At 33.7% G+C, this 17,050-nt stretch overlaps 2 protein-coding genes across 2 annotated transcripts in view; one reads left to right on the top strand and one right to left on the bottom strand.

Annotated features, from left to right (window-relative positions):
• The window catches only part of LOC115917955 (pleckstrin homology domain-containing family G member 5-like), a 29,960-nt gene extending 26,174 nt beyond the window's left edge, over positions 1-3,786 (top strand). The window contains exons 19-20 of the mRNA XM_031000398.1: positions 2,955-3,052; positions 3,601-3,786. Of these exons, the coding sequence (XP_030856258.1) occupies positions 2,955-3,052; positions 3,601-3,705 (203 nt within the window). The 3' untranslated portion in view covers positions 3,706-3,786. The remainder of the gene's footprint in view (positions 1-2,954; positions 3,053-3,600) is intronic.
• A 3,397-nt stretch (positions 3,787-7,183) lies between these two features.
• Positions 7,184-15,672, bottom strand: LOC583868 (uridine phosphorylase 2). Its single transcript, XM_783760.5, has 7 exons — positions 15,486-15,672; positions 14,487-14,699; positions 13,923-14,063; positions 13,104-13,289; positions 12,032-12,170; positions 11,392-11,538; positions 7,184-10,872 (listed from the first exon to the last, which is right to left on the bottom strand). The coding sequence occupies exons 2-7, from the start codon at positions 14,613-14,615 to the stop codon at positions 10,724-10,726; spliced, it is 891 nt and encodes a 296-aa protein (XP_788853.2). The 5' UTR covers positions 14,616-14,699; positions 15,486-15,672; the 3' UTR covers positions 7,184-10,723.
• Positions 15,673-17,050: the final 1,378 nt, after the last annotated feature.

Here is a 17,050-nt window from a genome sequence, read left to right as displayed (position 1 = left end):
TAAATTTGTTTATAAGACAATAAAACGATATAAATGCATGATGGAAAAAAAACTTTACAACTTTTCACCATCATCATCGTAATCATTATAAGCATCATCATCATCATCATCATCATCATAATCATCACCACCTTCTGTCCCCGCCCCCCCCCCCTCCCACTCCGGGGTCGGAATGACCGCATGCGTGTTACCAAAATGTCCGGTAAAGGGGTATACTTTTGTTTTCACGCACCAAAGTCCGGCTCGTACATACAGTACACAAAATTGACTTTACACACCGGACTTAGGGAGTGTTTCAAAAAGGAGGGAACACGCATATAATATGCGTACCCTAAATAACACCGAGTGGGGGGCTGGGCTTCTGTCATTAGTATCATAATCATAACATGATTTAAACAAAACATATCACCATCGGCGTCATCAAAATTTGACTTGCATAATCTCGTAAACGACAAACAAAAAGAAAAGTCTCCAAATCCATGATTATTCTATACAAAAGTAAGAAGTTTTGGTTTTATTTACATATTAGTTTTGTTCGTTTCATAGAATATAAATGAGATGTGCAGAAGGAATTTGTTTGTTCATGTAAAAATGTTGTTTCGTTTTCTGTCGAAATATTCCCTTTTTCAATATTCAATATTTATACGGCACGAGTCTAAAACTAGGTTTCGTTATAATTATTGCAAGAGGAGTAGCTTTGTTGTCTTTGGTGAACAGGGGGTGAACATTGCCTCGATATGAGCAAATTCAAGTCTGTCGCCAGCCCCCCCCCCCCCCCCTCCCGGACGGATATCTCGAGGGCTGAACCTTGCAAAAAACATGGATGAAATTCTTCTGCGTGATCAGAAGATGCTCGTCCAATTAGCCTGCCTGTAAAAAGAAAGGAAAAAAAATTGCATGGTGAATAAAGTTGGCTAAGTTGTAGGTGAATTTGGCCCAAATCCACACCCCCCCCCCCCCTCCAAAAAAAAATCGTATTCATGATTTATCAGCGAGGCTCCTGATTCCCATTATTTCTTCCGTATTTGGTTTCTGGTTGGTATTTTGTAATAAAGATATTATGTACAAATAAGTTTATTTAATACAATTAGGTTCGTCTGGCGAACCACTTCCTCATTTTCGTTGCCAGTTTGTGTGGCATGAGTCCGAAACGCGCTTTGAGGTAGGCAAGAGAGTTAGCCTTGTTGTCTTTGACAACTTTATCGCTGCCCACTTCGAGGGCTGCTTCGTCTGTTGAACACGCGGTAGAAAAGTCATGAATAACTTGTGCAATTTCTACCGCGTGATCAGACGCTGGTCCCATGTTAAGACGCTGACGTCTTGTGTTCGCTGTGCCCGTCTCTCCCTCTGAGCTGACATGTCCAAGCTTTGATCAGCTTGAAGAGGAGTACTGCTGGACGGAAAAAGTTGGGCCATGTCGAGAGCCACGTTGATTTCAGCTCCGTGGTCGACTACCGATCCAAGTGCAAGTCGTTGACGGCGACCGTTCATACGTCTTGCTCGGCGGTGTCTCTGACCTGACATTTCAATGTCTTTTGGAGTCGTGATAATCATCATGCTGTTGTTGAAGATTTTAAATAAAAATCTAATGAATTTTCTAAATACCATACTTCAAAACTATTCTACCTCGCATAATCAAGTTATACTTTAAATCTGAATCATTATATTTATATATCTACGTCTGCATCTCTGAAGACCACGATGAGAAAACAATATGAATCAAATAGTGTAATATAACAAAAAAAATATCTGGCAATGGTGTTATTACCTCTTTCATAATTATTAAAGCTTGAGCTATAAAACATATTTTAGGTCATGTGGCAGAAACATATTATTTTTCCAAATAGGCCTACAAGAAAAGTTCCATGTTAATGCGTGTGAGTGTATACACTTGCACTATACTGGGTCTGGGGTAATGATTTTACATTTGATGTTTCTTGTTATTTTTAAATATCTTATTCTTAAACTCACCTTAAAGATCTATTAAGCGGAGTATAGTTGGTAAAGTTCAAGAGAGTACAGAATTTTTAGCAATGATTGCTTCAAATTCGCTTTCGGAAACTCGGAGGAAGATATACTACGTGTTCTCCACTGTACGATAAATCAGAAAGTGAACGGTTTGTTGTGGTTATGATCTTGGCATGAGCGTGGTATCCAAGGGGAAAAGACGTGACGCGGCTGAACTTTCAACCAATCAGCTACGAGGCATTCGATCACATGACCATGACGAAACAATGCCTTCGCGTATACCCTGTCTACGCATGGCTTTATTGTTACGTTGTATTTGCGCAAAACACGCGTAACATAATGGTGAAGCGAAATTGCAGTGGTGGAATGGGAGTGGGGGGGGGGGGGGCAGCGCGACAAAAAATTATGTCAGAGATTCTTTTAGTACTGGCCAAAGTGGTTTATTATTATTTTTAATTTACACCAGGCAGGCATTACGGGAGCCGGCAAAAAATAATGCTTCTATTAATATGTGAGGAAGCGTTGCGACAAAGTGAGAACATTAGCGAACCTTGAAACCCTGTATTTTAGAGCACTAGCAAACTTTTCCATGGTTGCTCTGCAAAGTGCAAACGTTTCCACCCGTTCCCCATATCGCTGCCCTAGGCATAACTATAACCATCATCACCATTATTGACGTCGTCTGTAACATCAATTATCATTACAATAATTGTTATCATCATCATTACCACCACCACTTTATTATCGTTATCATTAAGATGTGCCACCACCCAGACCATCTCATATCAAAAGTCTTATTGATTCACGATCTACGACTAAATGGGGGAAGTGCTGCACAAAATTTTAGGTAGCTATGAAGCTTTAATAAACAATGAGTTGATAACTGCACAGAAACAGTTAAAATCTCTTTTTTGATGTGAACACTATTCCTTTAAAATGATAATTGTTGAATGTTAATTTCATTGTGACTCGATTCATTTTTACAGCAAACGGAATCAAGCATTGCTTTGTACTGGTACAGCTGAATAGATACGGACAAGTTCATACTCTCTATGCATTCTCAAGCTCATCGGAGACACATCAGGTAGGCCGATTTATTATAAAATTATCTATTTTAAAACTGACAGAAGTTAGATAGATTTGTTAGTTATTTTCTGTCGCTGTGTATTATGGAAACACATCACACATCAAAATACTAGGTGATAATTCAGTGTTTGAAAAAAAGAGGAAAAGAAGAAAATGTATGCAGGCGCTATGTATGTGAATCTAAGATAGAAACTCACGCACATACACGCTCACAGACGCACATACATACAAACACCCACACGAGGAGTATATTTTTTCTATAGTACCACAACCTTCTCATTATGAATTTTACAAGAATATCAAAGTGCTTCTAGATAATTTGTAGATAATTTGTAGATAAATTCATATTCACTGACCACCATGTCCATGAACATACCACCAATAACTTGTTCAGGATCTTGCAAAGTTTCAAATGTTTATGTTTCTCGTTTTGGTGCTCTGGATATATGACAAGTTGAACGCTGATCTTTTAATTTCATCGTAAGTCAGCTATGTGCATCCTAAAACCTTCATTCTAATTTCGATTATCTGTATTATACCTTTTAGCAAACATGGCTGGGACAATTACGAGATTCAAGAACGAAATGGATTCAAGCAATCCGAGCTGATTCAAAGAGCAAGGAAGACAAAGATAGAAAGAAGACCCTCTAGAGACGATTATGACGACGATGACGACGACGACATTCTAGCCCGACGTCAGAGAGCGTCACCACGTCGTTGTTATTAATATAGGTCAGAAAGTGGACGAGATAGTTTCTCACCTGTTCTGTATACCGGGTTTTATATTTCATGTGGGACTGATGAATCTAAGATAAGTACACATTCGCGATTTGAAACAAAATATTCTTTATAGTGGCCTTATTATTATTAGTTGGGTCTCACTTTCATGAACGGAAAAGATCAACGTTTGTTACTATACTTTTGCTTCTGTGGCACAGAATATTCGAGAGAGCATAGAGACAAGGCCTTGAAAAAATATCATACAAACTTGTATTATTTTGACAAATCTATATTGAATTATTTGATACCGGTACGTCATCAAGTGTCAATACACTTGAGGAGAAATATTGAAAATGAGCTCGTCTTGATAGCAATGTGTTCGTTCCTTAATTCTTTTATTAAGTTTGCTTTATTAGCATTACACGCATAGGGTTCTCTTGTTCGATTCTTTCTTTAGTTTCAGCACAAAATACATGTACCACCTTTGAGGCTATATGAAATTGTATACGTTAAGCTTCATTTGGACACAAAACTGATTACATGTTGACGCAAATCTAATCTTTGTCATCAGTCTCAACTTTCAAATTACACACCTCAGACAAACAAAAATCGATTACCATAAATACAATGTTTCATTTTTAATTGTTAGCTCATGATAGGAATAGTGAGAAATTCATGTAGACAATAAGGATTTGAATTTTGGAACTCTCTTCTCTATTTTCTTCCTACGTTTAAGTCGCATATTTAGCTGCACGTGTAATTGCGCCTATTATAGTCAAATTAATTTTGAATTTATTTCTGCCATTTGTTTTTCTTGTTTTAATGGAACTAGTCATTTAAAACGGACATATGTTATCAGTATAACAGTGATATCATTAGGCGAAAATGTCTCATAAAAATTAAGTTATACAGGTTACATAATGACAATGTTTATGGAACAATAATTATTATGCCTCTTTTTATTTTCTCTATAATAATTCAGAAAGGTCTCCGTTTGTTCTGTTAACAAAAGTTAATAAATAGATGGAGAAAGGCGAATTGTACCACTTAGGAAGTGTGATCACAGTATCAGTACCGATAGAGAAAAATATAGTCCATATTGTTCATTGGAAGTATGTATTGTTCATAACGATTATCATTTAGCTTTCATGTACGAGATGCTTATGAACTGTGCTTTTATTTACTTGACATTCCTCAAGTATATGTTTTTTTTGTTCAAATAAAGTCTTTATTCCTTTGTTCTCAAAGCATAAAACAGTATATTTAAGCAAATGTACAAACCGATGAATACATACATTCGACAAAGAAATGTACAATGAAAACAAGATTCTAATATCTAAGTTGGACGTGCCTCAACAAATAAAATAAACTATCTATTTTGTTCAACTTAATAAAAATATATTTCAATTTCTTTTGAAAACACGGAAATGGTATAGATACCTTTAAACATCAAGTTGAAAATATATAATGTAAATGGTATGTTGGCAGACAGTAACCGGGTTGATATGGCCTACCAGACGTTTTGTTCGTGTCATATGTAAAATAATGTACTTTATTTGAAATGAATGGTCTGTGAGATGGTCTTCAATAAGAAACTAATGCTATTACGTCTTGTTTCTCGTTTGATAGATATGGGACGTCGCATATTAAGACATATCAAGGTCTCTTTTGGAGATTAGATTTTTAATGCTACGATTCCAAAGGTTTATTCTAAGACTATTAAGCTTTATCTTGCCTACCTATTCACAATATCGATATGGATATTAAGAGTACATTACTAATGAACTAAGGTATATATTCTCTACGTAGCATTTCCGTGTATGACAGGTCACTTTGAAAAAAATTTATCCTTTGCATGTCTGTGAAAACAAGCCCTTAACTTTAGTCATGATTGAGTGAATATTGCGGTTATATCACAATGATATATTTACTATAGTCCTGGAGGAGTTTTATACTTTACTTTTTTATTTTGGTTTTATTTTTTTATTTTTTATTTTTATTTTCGACTTGTGTAAAAGAGGGCGAATTAAAAAGTAAATATATTTGGTAAACTTGGTGTAACTAACGAATGGCAGGTCCATTGACATATCGAGATAGTATTAGTATACAACTTTCAAGTACTTTATTATGTATTGTGATGATAGAACAAACGGTTTGAAGGAAACTGTTTTAGAGTTATATTGTCTTTTATTAATTCTTTAATTCTTTAATTCTTTATGAGGATGTATAATGTCAGGCAATTTCATGTCGCTTTGCTTTTATTTCTTTCACTGAATGAATTGTGAATAAGTAAATAAATATTTAAATGTTACTTGTAATAATAATAATATATTTTCTTGGTTAAATCTGTTCAATGTATTCATTATGTAAAAAGTATATCGTTTCATAAAATAACAAATAAAGTTATAGCAATATAAACATAAAACTGCGGTGTCGGAGAGTACATGCTGATCACAGTAATTATAAAGAGTGTAATAAATTATACTATGTATGGTCGAGAAATTAATGGTTGAGAGTTACCGGTGTGTGCTATTTATGTCAAAATTAATTCATAGGGAGTATAAATAAGTGTCAAAAAGGATATAGATTGGTGGGAATTGTATGGGATAAGATAAATAGATGATTATGTAACAAGTGAGAATACACAAAATAAAATGGAAATGGGTGAGAACATAAAAGGAGAAACAAAAATGAAAGAGAAAAATACCTTTGGAAAAGGCGCTATATAAATCCAATTATTATTATTATTATTTTAAATATATATACATGTATATACATAAATAAATAAATATATATGTATATAGATATGTATATTATGTGTACATTGAATCAGAGAAATACAGGGGTTTTTGGGAAGTAAATGTAAAAGGAGCAAGATAAAGTGAGATGTATTCAAAGAAGAGAGGTACGGAAAGAGAATATTTGAAGTACTGAGATAAAAATAAGAGAGAAACAGAGATGATGGATGAGAAGTATCACATGATAAATAGAGTGAGATACACTTGAGATAGGATAGACACGTTTGATAAGAAGAAACACGACGTTTGCGATTAGAGAGTGAGTTAAACAAGGGGTGAAATATGAAAAGGTGAGTTGAATTCAAATGAGAGATAACGAAGCGAGAATGCTCTAACCATTTACTTGTTGATTTTGAAACACAATACTACGGCATGGAGCGGCGTGTTTTGCACAACTTTTACGTATACACGGCAACAGCCACTTTTAGTGTCACGAGTTGTAACTACATAATGATGTCATAGTTATGATACTTACTGTTATGGCATATGTTTATAAAACGAAACCCTGATGATTACTTCAATGAACAGTCACGGAACGCTACATGTTATATGCACTATTCTTACAATCCCTTTTTCAAACGAAATAAATATGCTTTATTGAAAAAATGAAATCATAGCATCAAGCTTAGGGTTTTAATGGGATATTCTCAAACAAAAAGCATAAAACACTTTATTTTACCATCATGTTAGCAATAACATCTCTTTATCTCAATATTATAACTTCTTAAACTCAGAGATTAAAACAGCATTGGCACTCCATGATTATGTGTATAAATATACTAATTCACAGGTACAATACGTCACAAAATAAATATGTTACAGCAAACGTTTATATCTAGGAGTAAATATGGTAGATTTGAGACAAGCAATGCAAGAATGACTGAATCAGTTACAAACTCAGGAATGTCAAAATAACATGCTACAGTGCTCTCTCAAATTAAAACTTCCTGAAACGAATGGAAGTTGCAGATCAATGTCTGAATACGATAACTAAAATTTAAATAGTTTATACTTTTTTTCCCTCCCCTACCGCCAATAAATCAAGACACTATGTATAATAAAAACTGATTGGGAATACAAATCTATAACAGAAGAGACAGAGTGACATCTAATAACCTGAGAAAGAAGGAAGATTATAATGATTATAATCTATAATCTATTTTTTTTACCTGAATACTGAGAAAGCAAATATATGCTGATAAGATGTATATAAACAACCAGTGGAACTACAGTATTACTTCCTATCCAAGGGACTTGGTATAAATGGAGGATTATATGCCTTTACAGAGGCCTCTCGCTCAACGACTTGGTTTGAACCCAGGACCCTTTGGCCAAAAGACCACTGCTCTAGCTATACCACTGAGCCACCACACCTCTATACAGTTAAGTTGAAAATGATGTAGAACAAACTGCAGATGGGATGTACAGGTACATAAACAAAATCTAGTTGTATGCATACTTAACAACAAAACCTCAATGTCACATCAACAAATACTTCCATACATTGTTTCCAGTTGAAGTTGCAAGCTTTATATATGGTACAAAAAGTGAGGTCCTCTTCAAATAATAATTTGAAGAATTGTGCAGTAAGGTTATATCAGCCTAACTCTATACATTGTTTTCACAAGAAGAGGCTAAGTATGGAATTCTGCTTAAGGATATGGGTATAAAAAATATAATTAACTTAAAATTACACCTGAAGAATTGAATGACTAACCAAGTCTCTCCAGCATTACATAACACGGAATGAAACAAATATAGAATTTCAGCAGAAAAGGTTTCAGATTGTCTTCATAATTCAATATGATATATACATAATAGATCATTCAATAATATATTGAAATGATAGCTTTTTACACTTATCAAAACAAGGGTCACTTAAAATATTCTAACTTAATCAACTCAGATTAATGAGAATTGAAATATAAAAGGAATAATCACTGTAAGCATATAATACAAATGAAAAGTAACTACTAATACCAAAGTATGTCAAAAGTATCAATAAAATGAACGATAACAGAGAAATTCATTATCAAAATTTCTATATAAAATATCAACTCAAAACTACTGCACACTGAAAATAATGAAACAAAAACAAATTTAAGACTTCATGATAGCTGCTTATTGGAAAAATAATGCTTGAAGCCTAGGCTTGGAGCACATCAGTTAAGAACACATACTGGACACAATGCACACTGGTTTGAAGTGGAAATACCCATATCAATATTTTCATGGTTTATACAGTTACATAGCACAGGCAGCTAATACCATGGAAGCTAGGAAGATCAAAATAGCTTGATTAGATACATGTTGGTATTAGATGACGTCACACAAAATAATTACATGCAGCTGTCACTCTGGAATTGAGAACACTTTGAAATCAAATTTTTAATAGGTATAAATTAAATGGAATGAATTTGCATGTTGTCTATTTCAATACATTTGTATAAATATTTCAGTAAATTCTATATAATAGATATCAACAAAAATAAAGAATAAACGTACGCTTAACTCATGCATTGTCTACTAAGCAATAAGGGGAATTAATAATAAAGAATCTCAATTCATATAGAGCATTTTCAACTGAATACAAAGAGCTTTGAGATGTCATTCTCGCTACTGACTTGGTTGTAATCAATGACAGTAACTAAACATAAAATTAAAGTAGTAATTAGAGAATTAGATACACTGGCATTTTAAAATGAATCACCAAAAAAGTTCTGTTCATTTTGGTGAATGTAATATCAATTTTTTTATTTCTATTTCAGTCAAGTTTCACAATTTTTGGAAGAAAAAAAAATTGTGCTTCCTTTTGCATGTCTTTCAAAATATTTTTGTTGTCATCTTCTGATAAATTTCTTTTATTTATCGCCGTGATAAATGTCAACATGGTATGTAGAGTGATAGGCACTTCCTAATTGTCCACTATTGACCACTTTATCATCAAATGACATTATGAGTGACTAATACATATGATACTGGGTACTCATAAGTGAGTATCTATGTACTGTAGTTGCATGACATTAACTTTATTATGTTATATTGTACTGACATGCAATGTTCCTTGAATAACAGCACCAATTAAAAAAAAAAGAGTATACTCTATACCTATTGTTGAATGCTGTTTTATCCATGAAGTAGTTGAGCGGAAGAATGACATGCAGAGGTAAATACTGGTACCCTAAATTCATCTTATTTGAGCGTATATATCATCCTCAAAATTTGGAATGTCTCTTCTCATTTTACCTCAGCCTTTAATTTTGGTTGGTAAAATATACATGCACAAGGGAAATTCTGAATTTGTTGGTTCATATATTTTGTTATGCTGAACGGTCCGAGCATGAAATATTTGTATAATTTTAAGCTCTGAAGCTTATATTAATGATAAATGTTTTTATGGAAAAGGAACTGAAGGAAAAGGTAATATATGCAATAACGATTTTGAAGAATGAAGCACAATCTACACATACCGCATGCACATGTATATTGTGATAGGAAATATATGGCACTGTTTAAAAGAAAACACAAATCAGCTGTATCATATAACAATACAAACTCTGCATGTGTCAATGATGATAAGGAAGATGACTTGGAATGATGTAAAGTTATCTCATGAGGATAAGCCATTTAGTGCGGAAGCTGCATTTCTTTATAAAGTGAATACCTGATCAATATTTCTTTGGCCAATATATTAGGTGTATATTTTTTACAGTAAAAAACATCTACAGCAAATCTATGACATCAGAATCTTATTTTTGTGTGGAATTGATTATGACAATACATACTAATTTTTACAAAAATTGGCACATAAGAATGTGATAAAAATCGAGCTATCAATTAGCAGCACATTGTAGAATACAACTATGACAGGTTTTTACCTGATGCTAGAAAACGTCTTATAAATATGTATTCAAATACAACAATGCACAAGGTCTTTTAACCAGAGAATACAATAATGCTGATGTTCTTATTCCACAAACTAAACCACTATTCATATACGACAAGCGCATATTACAAAAATATTTCCTCTATGTAATTACTAGTCAGCAGAAGATAAACTAAATCTTTCTACAAGCTGAGTAAAATCCTAACAGCAAAGCTCTATCCCTATGTCCCTTTATTTACAAAAATCTTATAATAGATATTTGTGATTATAATTTTCTGCCCTTTCCTAATTTCTTACTGACATAAGCAAGAATAACATCCATCGGTCGTTTCTCGTACTTTGAAAGCTGATCGTGCGTGAGTGTTATCTGGTCTGTCTTCAGGCGGTCCAACAGAGTTACGCAAACCACAGCAGCTGAAGTAGGAAGCAGGACAAGGCGTGAATTATACAGTTTGATAATGATTTCCCATATTCCCCTTAAAACATTCTTAAAAATTGGATTTTAGAAGGAAAAAAATAGAGTCTCATGGCAATGGAAAGCAGGAATATGTTAAAAGAGCATGCTGAAGGATTATTCTTCATTTTACTTTCAATGTGTTTGTCTCATTTTATAGATGTGCAGACAAGTCATTAGGAAATGCCTACACACTATTGTCACATTTCTTGTTCAACTCATAAACACAATTCCTTACCACCAAGCAACTTAAATGATAACATTAATTATCATTTCTGATATTTGTCAACAAAATAAAAAAAAATAGGAGCATCATTTCATCGTAAGGTGATTCTTTTATGAGGCTGCTAACAAAAACAAGGACTGTGAATGCCCAAAAGAGGCAGCAAATAAGTCAAGAAGTGAACTAGCTTACACAGCTCAATAACCAACAGATTAAAAAGAGGACCATAGTTGTTTTTAATATCATTATACAATACCTTTAATTTGTGCAGCATTACACAGACCAGCAACCACCGCTGACTCCATTTCAATGTTTCTTACTCCAGCATCTCTGACTTTCTTCAAGTATTCCATCTTATCTTCCTCTTCATAGTGGCAGAATGCTCCGTCTAGACGTGCTTGACCTGCAAAAGAACAAACTTCACAATGAATTACATTCAAACCAGTGACTGCTTATCACCTTACAACTTGATTTCACAGTACAACACAACAAAAAAGCCAGTAATGAACAAGTAATGGAATAGGGTATTAAAAAAATTAACAAAAATAGAAAAAAAGATCTCTTGGTTTTTAAGATACATGTATATACTTCTTTTGATATTTGTCTATTTTGAATTCGAGCATAATATTGGAGGGTGGGGGTACGATTTATAAGTTCCGCATAAGGCTGCGGATAACAGTACATCTGAGTATTGTAAGCAAACAATCCTAGAAAATTTGTTTAACCTATGTAAAAAATCTAACATATCGCTTATACTTATTCATCAATTCATATGTATATGACAAATTTCCATGGAAGCATCTCTGTAAGTTCTTGTTTTCCTGCATTTATTGTCTCAGACCTGGGTTCAGGTCTAGCTTTACAATTTACAAGTGCACCCGAACTACCTTACTCACCTTCAAAGAAATCAGATGTACACAATGTATTCCCTCTGATAATGTCAAAGTTATTGCTGGATGGCTTACATGATATAATATCCTCTGCTAATTCTTGGCTCAGCTGGGTGGGGCGGGTGATCAGCTTACCTAAAACATGCTAAAGCAGAAATAATATAGCATCTTATTTCATTTTTTTGTGTGATGATATTGTGCAAATCAATCATTCTACTTGATTAAAAGGATATTTTATGGAGTACTTTTGATTTCACACAGAGACCCGGGGGGTGTTTCATAAAGCTGTTCGTAAAGTTACGCATGACTTTACGAACAGCTTGTATATGAAAAGCCAAATAGGATGCTCAATCATTATTAAATACATCAACTAAAGTCGAACTGTGCAGATGTAGATTAACATTCTTATGATAACAAACATGTTTAATGCAAAGTATATTTTTTGCCATAATTTAATTGAGGTTATTGAAAATATCAGAAAAAACTTTGGGCATCCTATCTGGCACTTCATATACAAGTCGTTTGTAAATTCATGCGTAACTTAAAGAACAGCTTTATGAAACACCCCCGGTATAGTACAGCCAAAAGAATGGTTAAATTATGACTGAAAACCTGAACAAATGACTGAAACAATAACTGAAAAACCTCAACACACAAATTAAGTACAGTCCTCATCAAGTTATGAGAATGAGAGGAGAGCACGTCTTTCAACTATATGCTTCATCATGGATGATGAGCAATGTACACTGTAATGTGCATTCTTTTCTTCAATTGTTATTCGTTGAATCTTGACGACTTAGTCAGTGCTCTGGGCTGCAACACAGGAAATCAATACTAAAATAGTTTCACTTTACAATTTTTTGTTGCCATTTCCCTTTTTGTAATAGTTGCGATGGCTGGTGATATATAAAATCATCACTGATAGATTTGTATTTGTGAGATGGAAAACAACCTCAGGAAGTGAAAAATGCAGCTGTTCTATTCACAAAGCAGTGAACACTCCTAACATGTAAATATCCGTAAACTTTACTATATAATTGAACCAAATTTCGTATTTTCCATTGATTTATTATCTTACCAAGTTATATTCAGGTTTAAGCATTTCATCTAGAGCTTTATTAGTGACAACGACAGTTCCTGCTTCGCAGTTGATTCCTCCACATGTCCCCATGCGTATAAAGACTACGTCTTGGCAGCCAGCATAATTCACTAACTTGATGACTTCATGGAGGACAATTGATGCTGAAGGCTTTCCTATTCCATGCTATAGAGAAAAAAAAAAAGATGAATTGATATGTAATTGTGTGTAAACCGAGGAAGAGGCTGTGTAAAATGACTGTATACTATTATATGGATTGGATGTGATTTTTTTTAATGTAAGCATTACCCAATGGGAACAACAATACTGAACCGCTTGTCTGCTTGGCATAATGAAACTCTTAGAGGTGACCCACAATTTTATATTTTTTAACCATGCACTGACATGTCTAATCTACATTATGTATAGGATGCCCCTACATCTTATTTAGAAGCCTGGTTGATCAGGCCTAACAAAAAAGATGTTGTATTGCCCTTTAGGTGCTTTTTGTTTTTATTGTTGTTTTTTCCCCTCTTTGGGCAGATATTTCTCAGTTTTAAATGATTTAATACAATTAAAGTCATTAACATTTTTTTCCTGAAACAAATAAAAAGCTGACTGTAGATTTTTAAGATTCATGCATCGGTCGCAAAGGGCAATACATTTTTTGTTTGTTTAGGCCTTACAATTTTACAAACACACAAAACATACATGCTCATGCACACCCCCCTCCCACACACACAAATTCAAATACAACATGTCTTTAGTAGAAATGGACTAAAAAATGACGTAGGAATAGAAATAGCTTCATAAACTTACACTTATACAGAGGATAGGGCCAGCTTTAAAGATACCATATCTCTCGCCTTTTGTGTAATCTGTCCATTCTACCTCCAGCTCACGGGAAAAGGCTTCAGAGTACTTCCTCATCCTACCAGCAGTGCCTCCCATACATACAAACTGGACAGGAATGAAAAAGATTAAATAATAATTGTTGGAATTTTCATAATTATGTATTACACATCAATACCCTGTAGAGGTGTTGTGGTCTAGCGGATAAGGCACCAGATTATGAATCACAAGGTACAGGGTGAATTCAAATCCCAGCCCAGCACTAACGTCCTTTGTCTATATAGACTGTTGTTAGGTACGTAGGAAAAGCCATAATGTTTAGCAATATTTAATGTATGCAATTCGCATTCTCACTATTGAAATACTTATTCGTAACAGGTGAATAAGATATTTTGTAACGAGGCACTTAGCAAAGATTTGTGCATCAAATTTGATTAAATTACAAAAATGGTTTATTCAAACAGGTCTACCTGTACTACCATACTTAGTCTACAGGATGACAAATCTTTGACATTATTCAGCTCTAATTACCTTGACATCACCAAACATCTCTGGTAGATTATCCTGTGCTGATGAGAATCCAATATGAAACAGAGTGTCTTCATCATATTTCTTCAGATGTGGATTCAGGTTGACTAAATGATTGTTGTTGTTCATCATTGTTTCAGTCAGTTTCCTCTTCCTCTGATAATGGCGGTTGAGATGTACCGAAAAAGATCCTCATATAAGAACTTGCTAAATAATCTGTAAATCAAAAAGAAGACTACCGGTATAAGAAGAAAAAACAACAACAAAAAATAAGTATCTACATGTACCCTATTGAAGACAACAGACACACCACTTCTTTTCAACTCTTTTTTGCATCAATATTGCATTATCTTCACAAGCATAACAATTAACTTACTGTCCTCTATCTACCTGCCTCTAGTATGTTGCATTTAATGCACAAGAGGGGAACAAATGGGTCAAATGTATGCATAACACATTCAATTTAATCATATATAGACACCCAAACTGAACTAGCAAATTTGGAAACACATTTTCCTTCACAGGTTAAGTATACGCGTGAACATGCATATACATATTTGTATATAGTCTATAAATGTCGAATTTGTCCATACGAATCAAGCGCAAAATACTCCCAATTATCCTGCAGAAAATAATACCACTATCAGTGCAGTGTTTCCATATCACAAACTAGTCTATGTAGATGTAAATCAAAATGAGTCGTCTATACTGATTCACAACATACAGCAAAACATGATGCAACCGACCTACATAGGACTTGTATGTAAACAAACCGGTCGGGTTTGGGGCGGAGGCGGGTACGGGGGCTTGGCCGCCAACGACCAATGGGATTGTATCCCTGCAGTCGCACACATCGCAGCATTACGCTGTGATCAGCAGATTACGGAATCAATTATCACGATTTAGACGCGTAAATCCGTCATATTAGGTGCGTGTTTTACGGTTATAGAATCCATGAATGCTGCATACCATATTATGAAAAAATGATCAAATAGTATTTACGATAAAGATGAAGATTACCGAATTGGCGATGATGTTATTCTGGCACGTACCGTACTCACTTCCGTCAAGTCAAAGATTTACTACGTCAGCAGTGGCTTCGATTCACAAAATCCATAACAGTATGGTATCTCTGAAGTGATGACAAAACTACGTTACGCTCTCCTCTGAAGCTCTCTCCTGAAAAAATACGCGCCTATAATTATATTTTTCTTCTTCTTCCATCGAGTACAGTCCTCTTTGTAGAGTATAGTTGTACTTGTATTCCAAACTATAAAGAAATTCGGGCGCACTAAACCTATTTTATTGGTTTTTAAACTTTCTTAACGCATAAAACAGTAGGCTATGTGATGCTCTAAAAGTTTAGAACTTTCTTATCCTTTTATCTAGGCTTTCCTAAATCTTCTGGTTTCTATTTCAACTGTTGTTGAAACTTATAGATCATGCAAGGGTTGACGAACTCTGAGGTCAACAGACGTCTTAGTTTTCATGGAAACACGACAAACCACACAATGTGGTCAATAATATTGTCGCAAATGAGTCGAAGCCAAAATTAAATGTAAACTAAATTGTAAATATTTCTAGGTGATCAATATATTTCATCTCTCCATATTTGGACATTAAATGTTCTATGAAATGAAAGATTTCTCTTCAGTGCTTTTTGTATTATATTCTTTTCTATTTGATTGTAGGAAATGATCAAAAACTTATTTGCATTTATTCTAGGACAAATATATTTAATTTCTTACAATAGCCATCTTTTCTTATGAAATTAAAAAGTCTCTTGTATTTCTACTCACATGTCATACTATCTTTCATTTCATTAATGATTATTTCATATTGCCTTCAATAAGTATTGATATTGCATACATACTGCATTTATACGGGTCTCATTTATAGGGACAATGATTGTTGTGGATTTATCAGAATAGGGTATTGCATTCCCCCAGAAGATGTGAACATTATTTGTACTTACCGGTACTAGGATATATGATTTTTCCACCATACTGAAAATAATTATGATAAATTCTTTTGATTGTTAAACTGTTTGTGGTTTATTGTTTGCCTAATAACAATGTTGTATTATAATGATAGAGTCAAACTAATAATAATAAAACAAAAATAGTAATAATAGTAATAATTACAATGTTATATTGTGTTGGTAATTACTCTGGATATATGAACAAACATGGAATATTTGTAAATTTAGAGAAACTATCTATATAATGTGAATGTTAACGTTCTTTATGTTTATTATCTCTATATACTGGTTTTATGTTGTATGTATCATGTCACATGTAAATTTATTTTTCTCTGTGAATAATGCATGTAAACACAACCAATTTCCTTTTGGACCAATAAATTGAAATTTGAATATGTATATACATGTATGTTCTTTAATAATTATTGGGAGTAAAAATATGTGTTTTTATTGCCTGAAGTGAGTATCAATCTGTACTTTACAATTTTTAAGTTTAAGAGTGTAGATTTATTTACAGACCAAGTTTATGTTACTTCCCAAAAGGATTACTACTTTTGCTTTGATTTTTGTCTTTTTCAGATATGCG

The sequence above is a fragment of the Strongylocentrotus purpuratus genome, unplaced genomic scaffold (assembly GCF_000002235.5).
Source record: "Strongylocentrotus purpuratus isolate Spur 01 unplaced genomic scaffold, Spur_5.0 spur5_scaffold_6, whole genome shotgun sequence".
Classification (NCBI taxonomy): Eukaryota; Metazoa; Echinodermata; class Echinoidea; order Camarodonta; family Strongylocentrotidae; genus Strongylocentrotus; species Strongylocentrotus purpuratus.
The sequence above is the reverse complement of the archived record's forward strand: the minus strand, read 5'-3'. Positions and strand labels throughout refer to the sequence as shown.

What these genes read in the sequence shown, in the direction of transcription:
- LOC583868 (XM_783760.5), bottom strand. Translation starts at nt 14,615, where the DNA reads ATGATGAACAACAACAATCATTTAGTCAACCTGAATCCACATCTGAAG. An exon ending in TTAAACCTGAATATAACTTG is followed by an intron (nt 12,171 to 13,103) that starts GTAAGATAATAA and finishes TTTCTGCTTTAG; the next exon opens with CATGTTTTAGGTAAGCTGAT. An exon ending in TACATCTGATTTCTTTGAAG is followed by an intron (nt 11,539 to 12,031) that starts GTGAGTAAGGTA and finishes GTTCTTTTGCAG; the next exon opens with GTCAAGCACGTCTAGACGGA.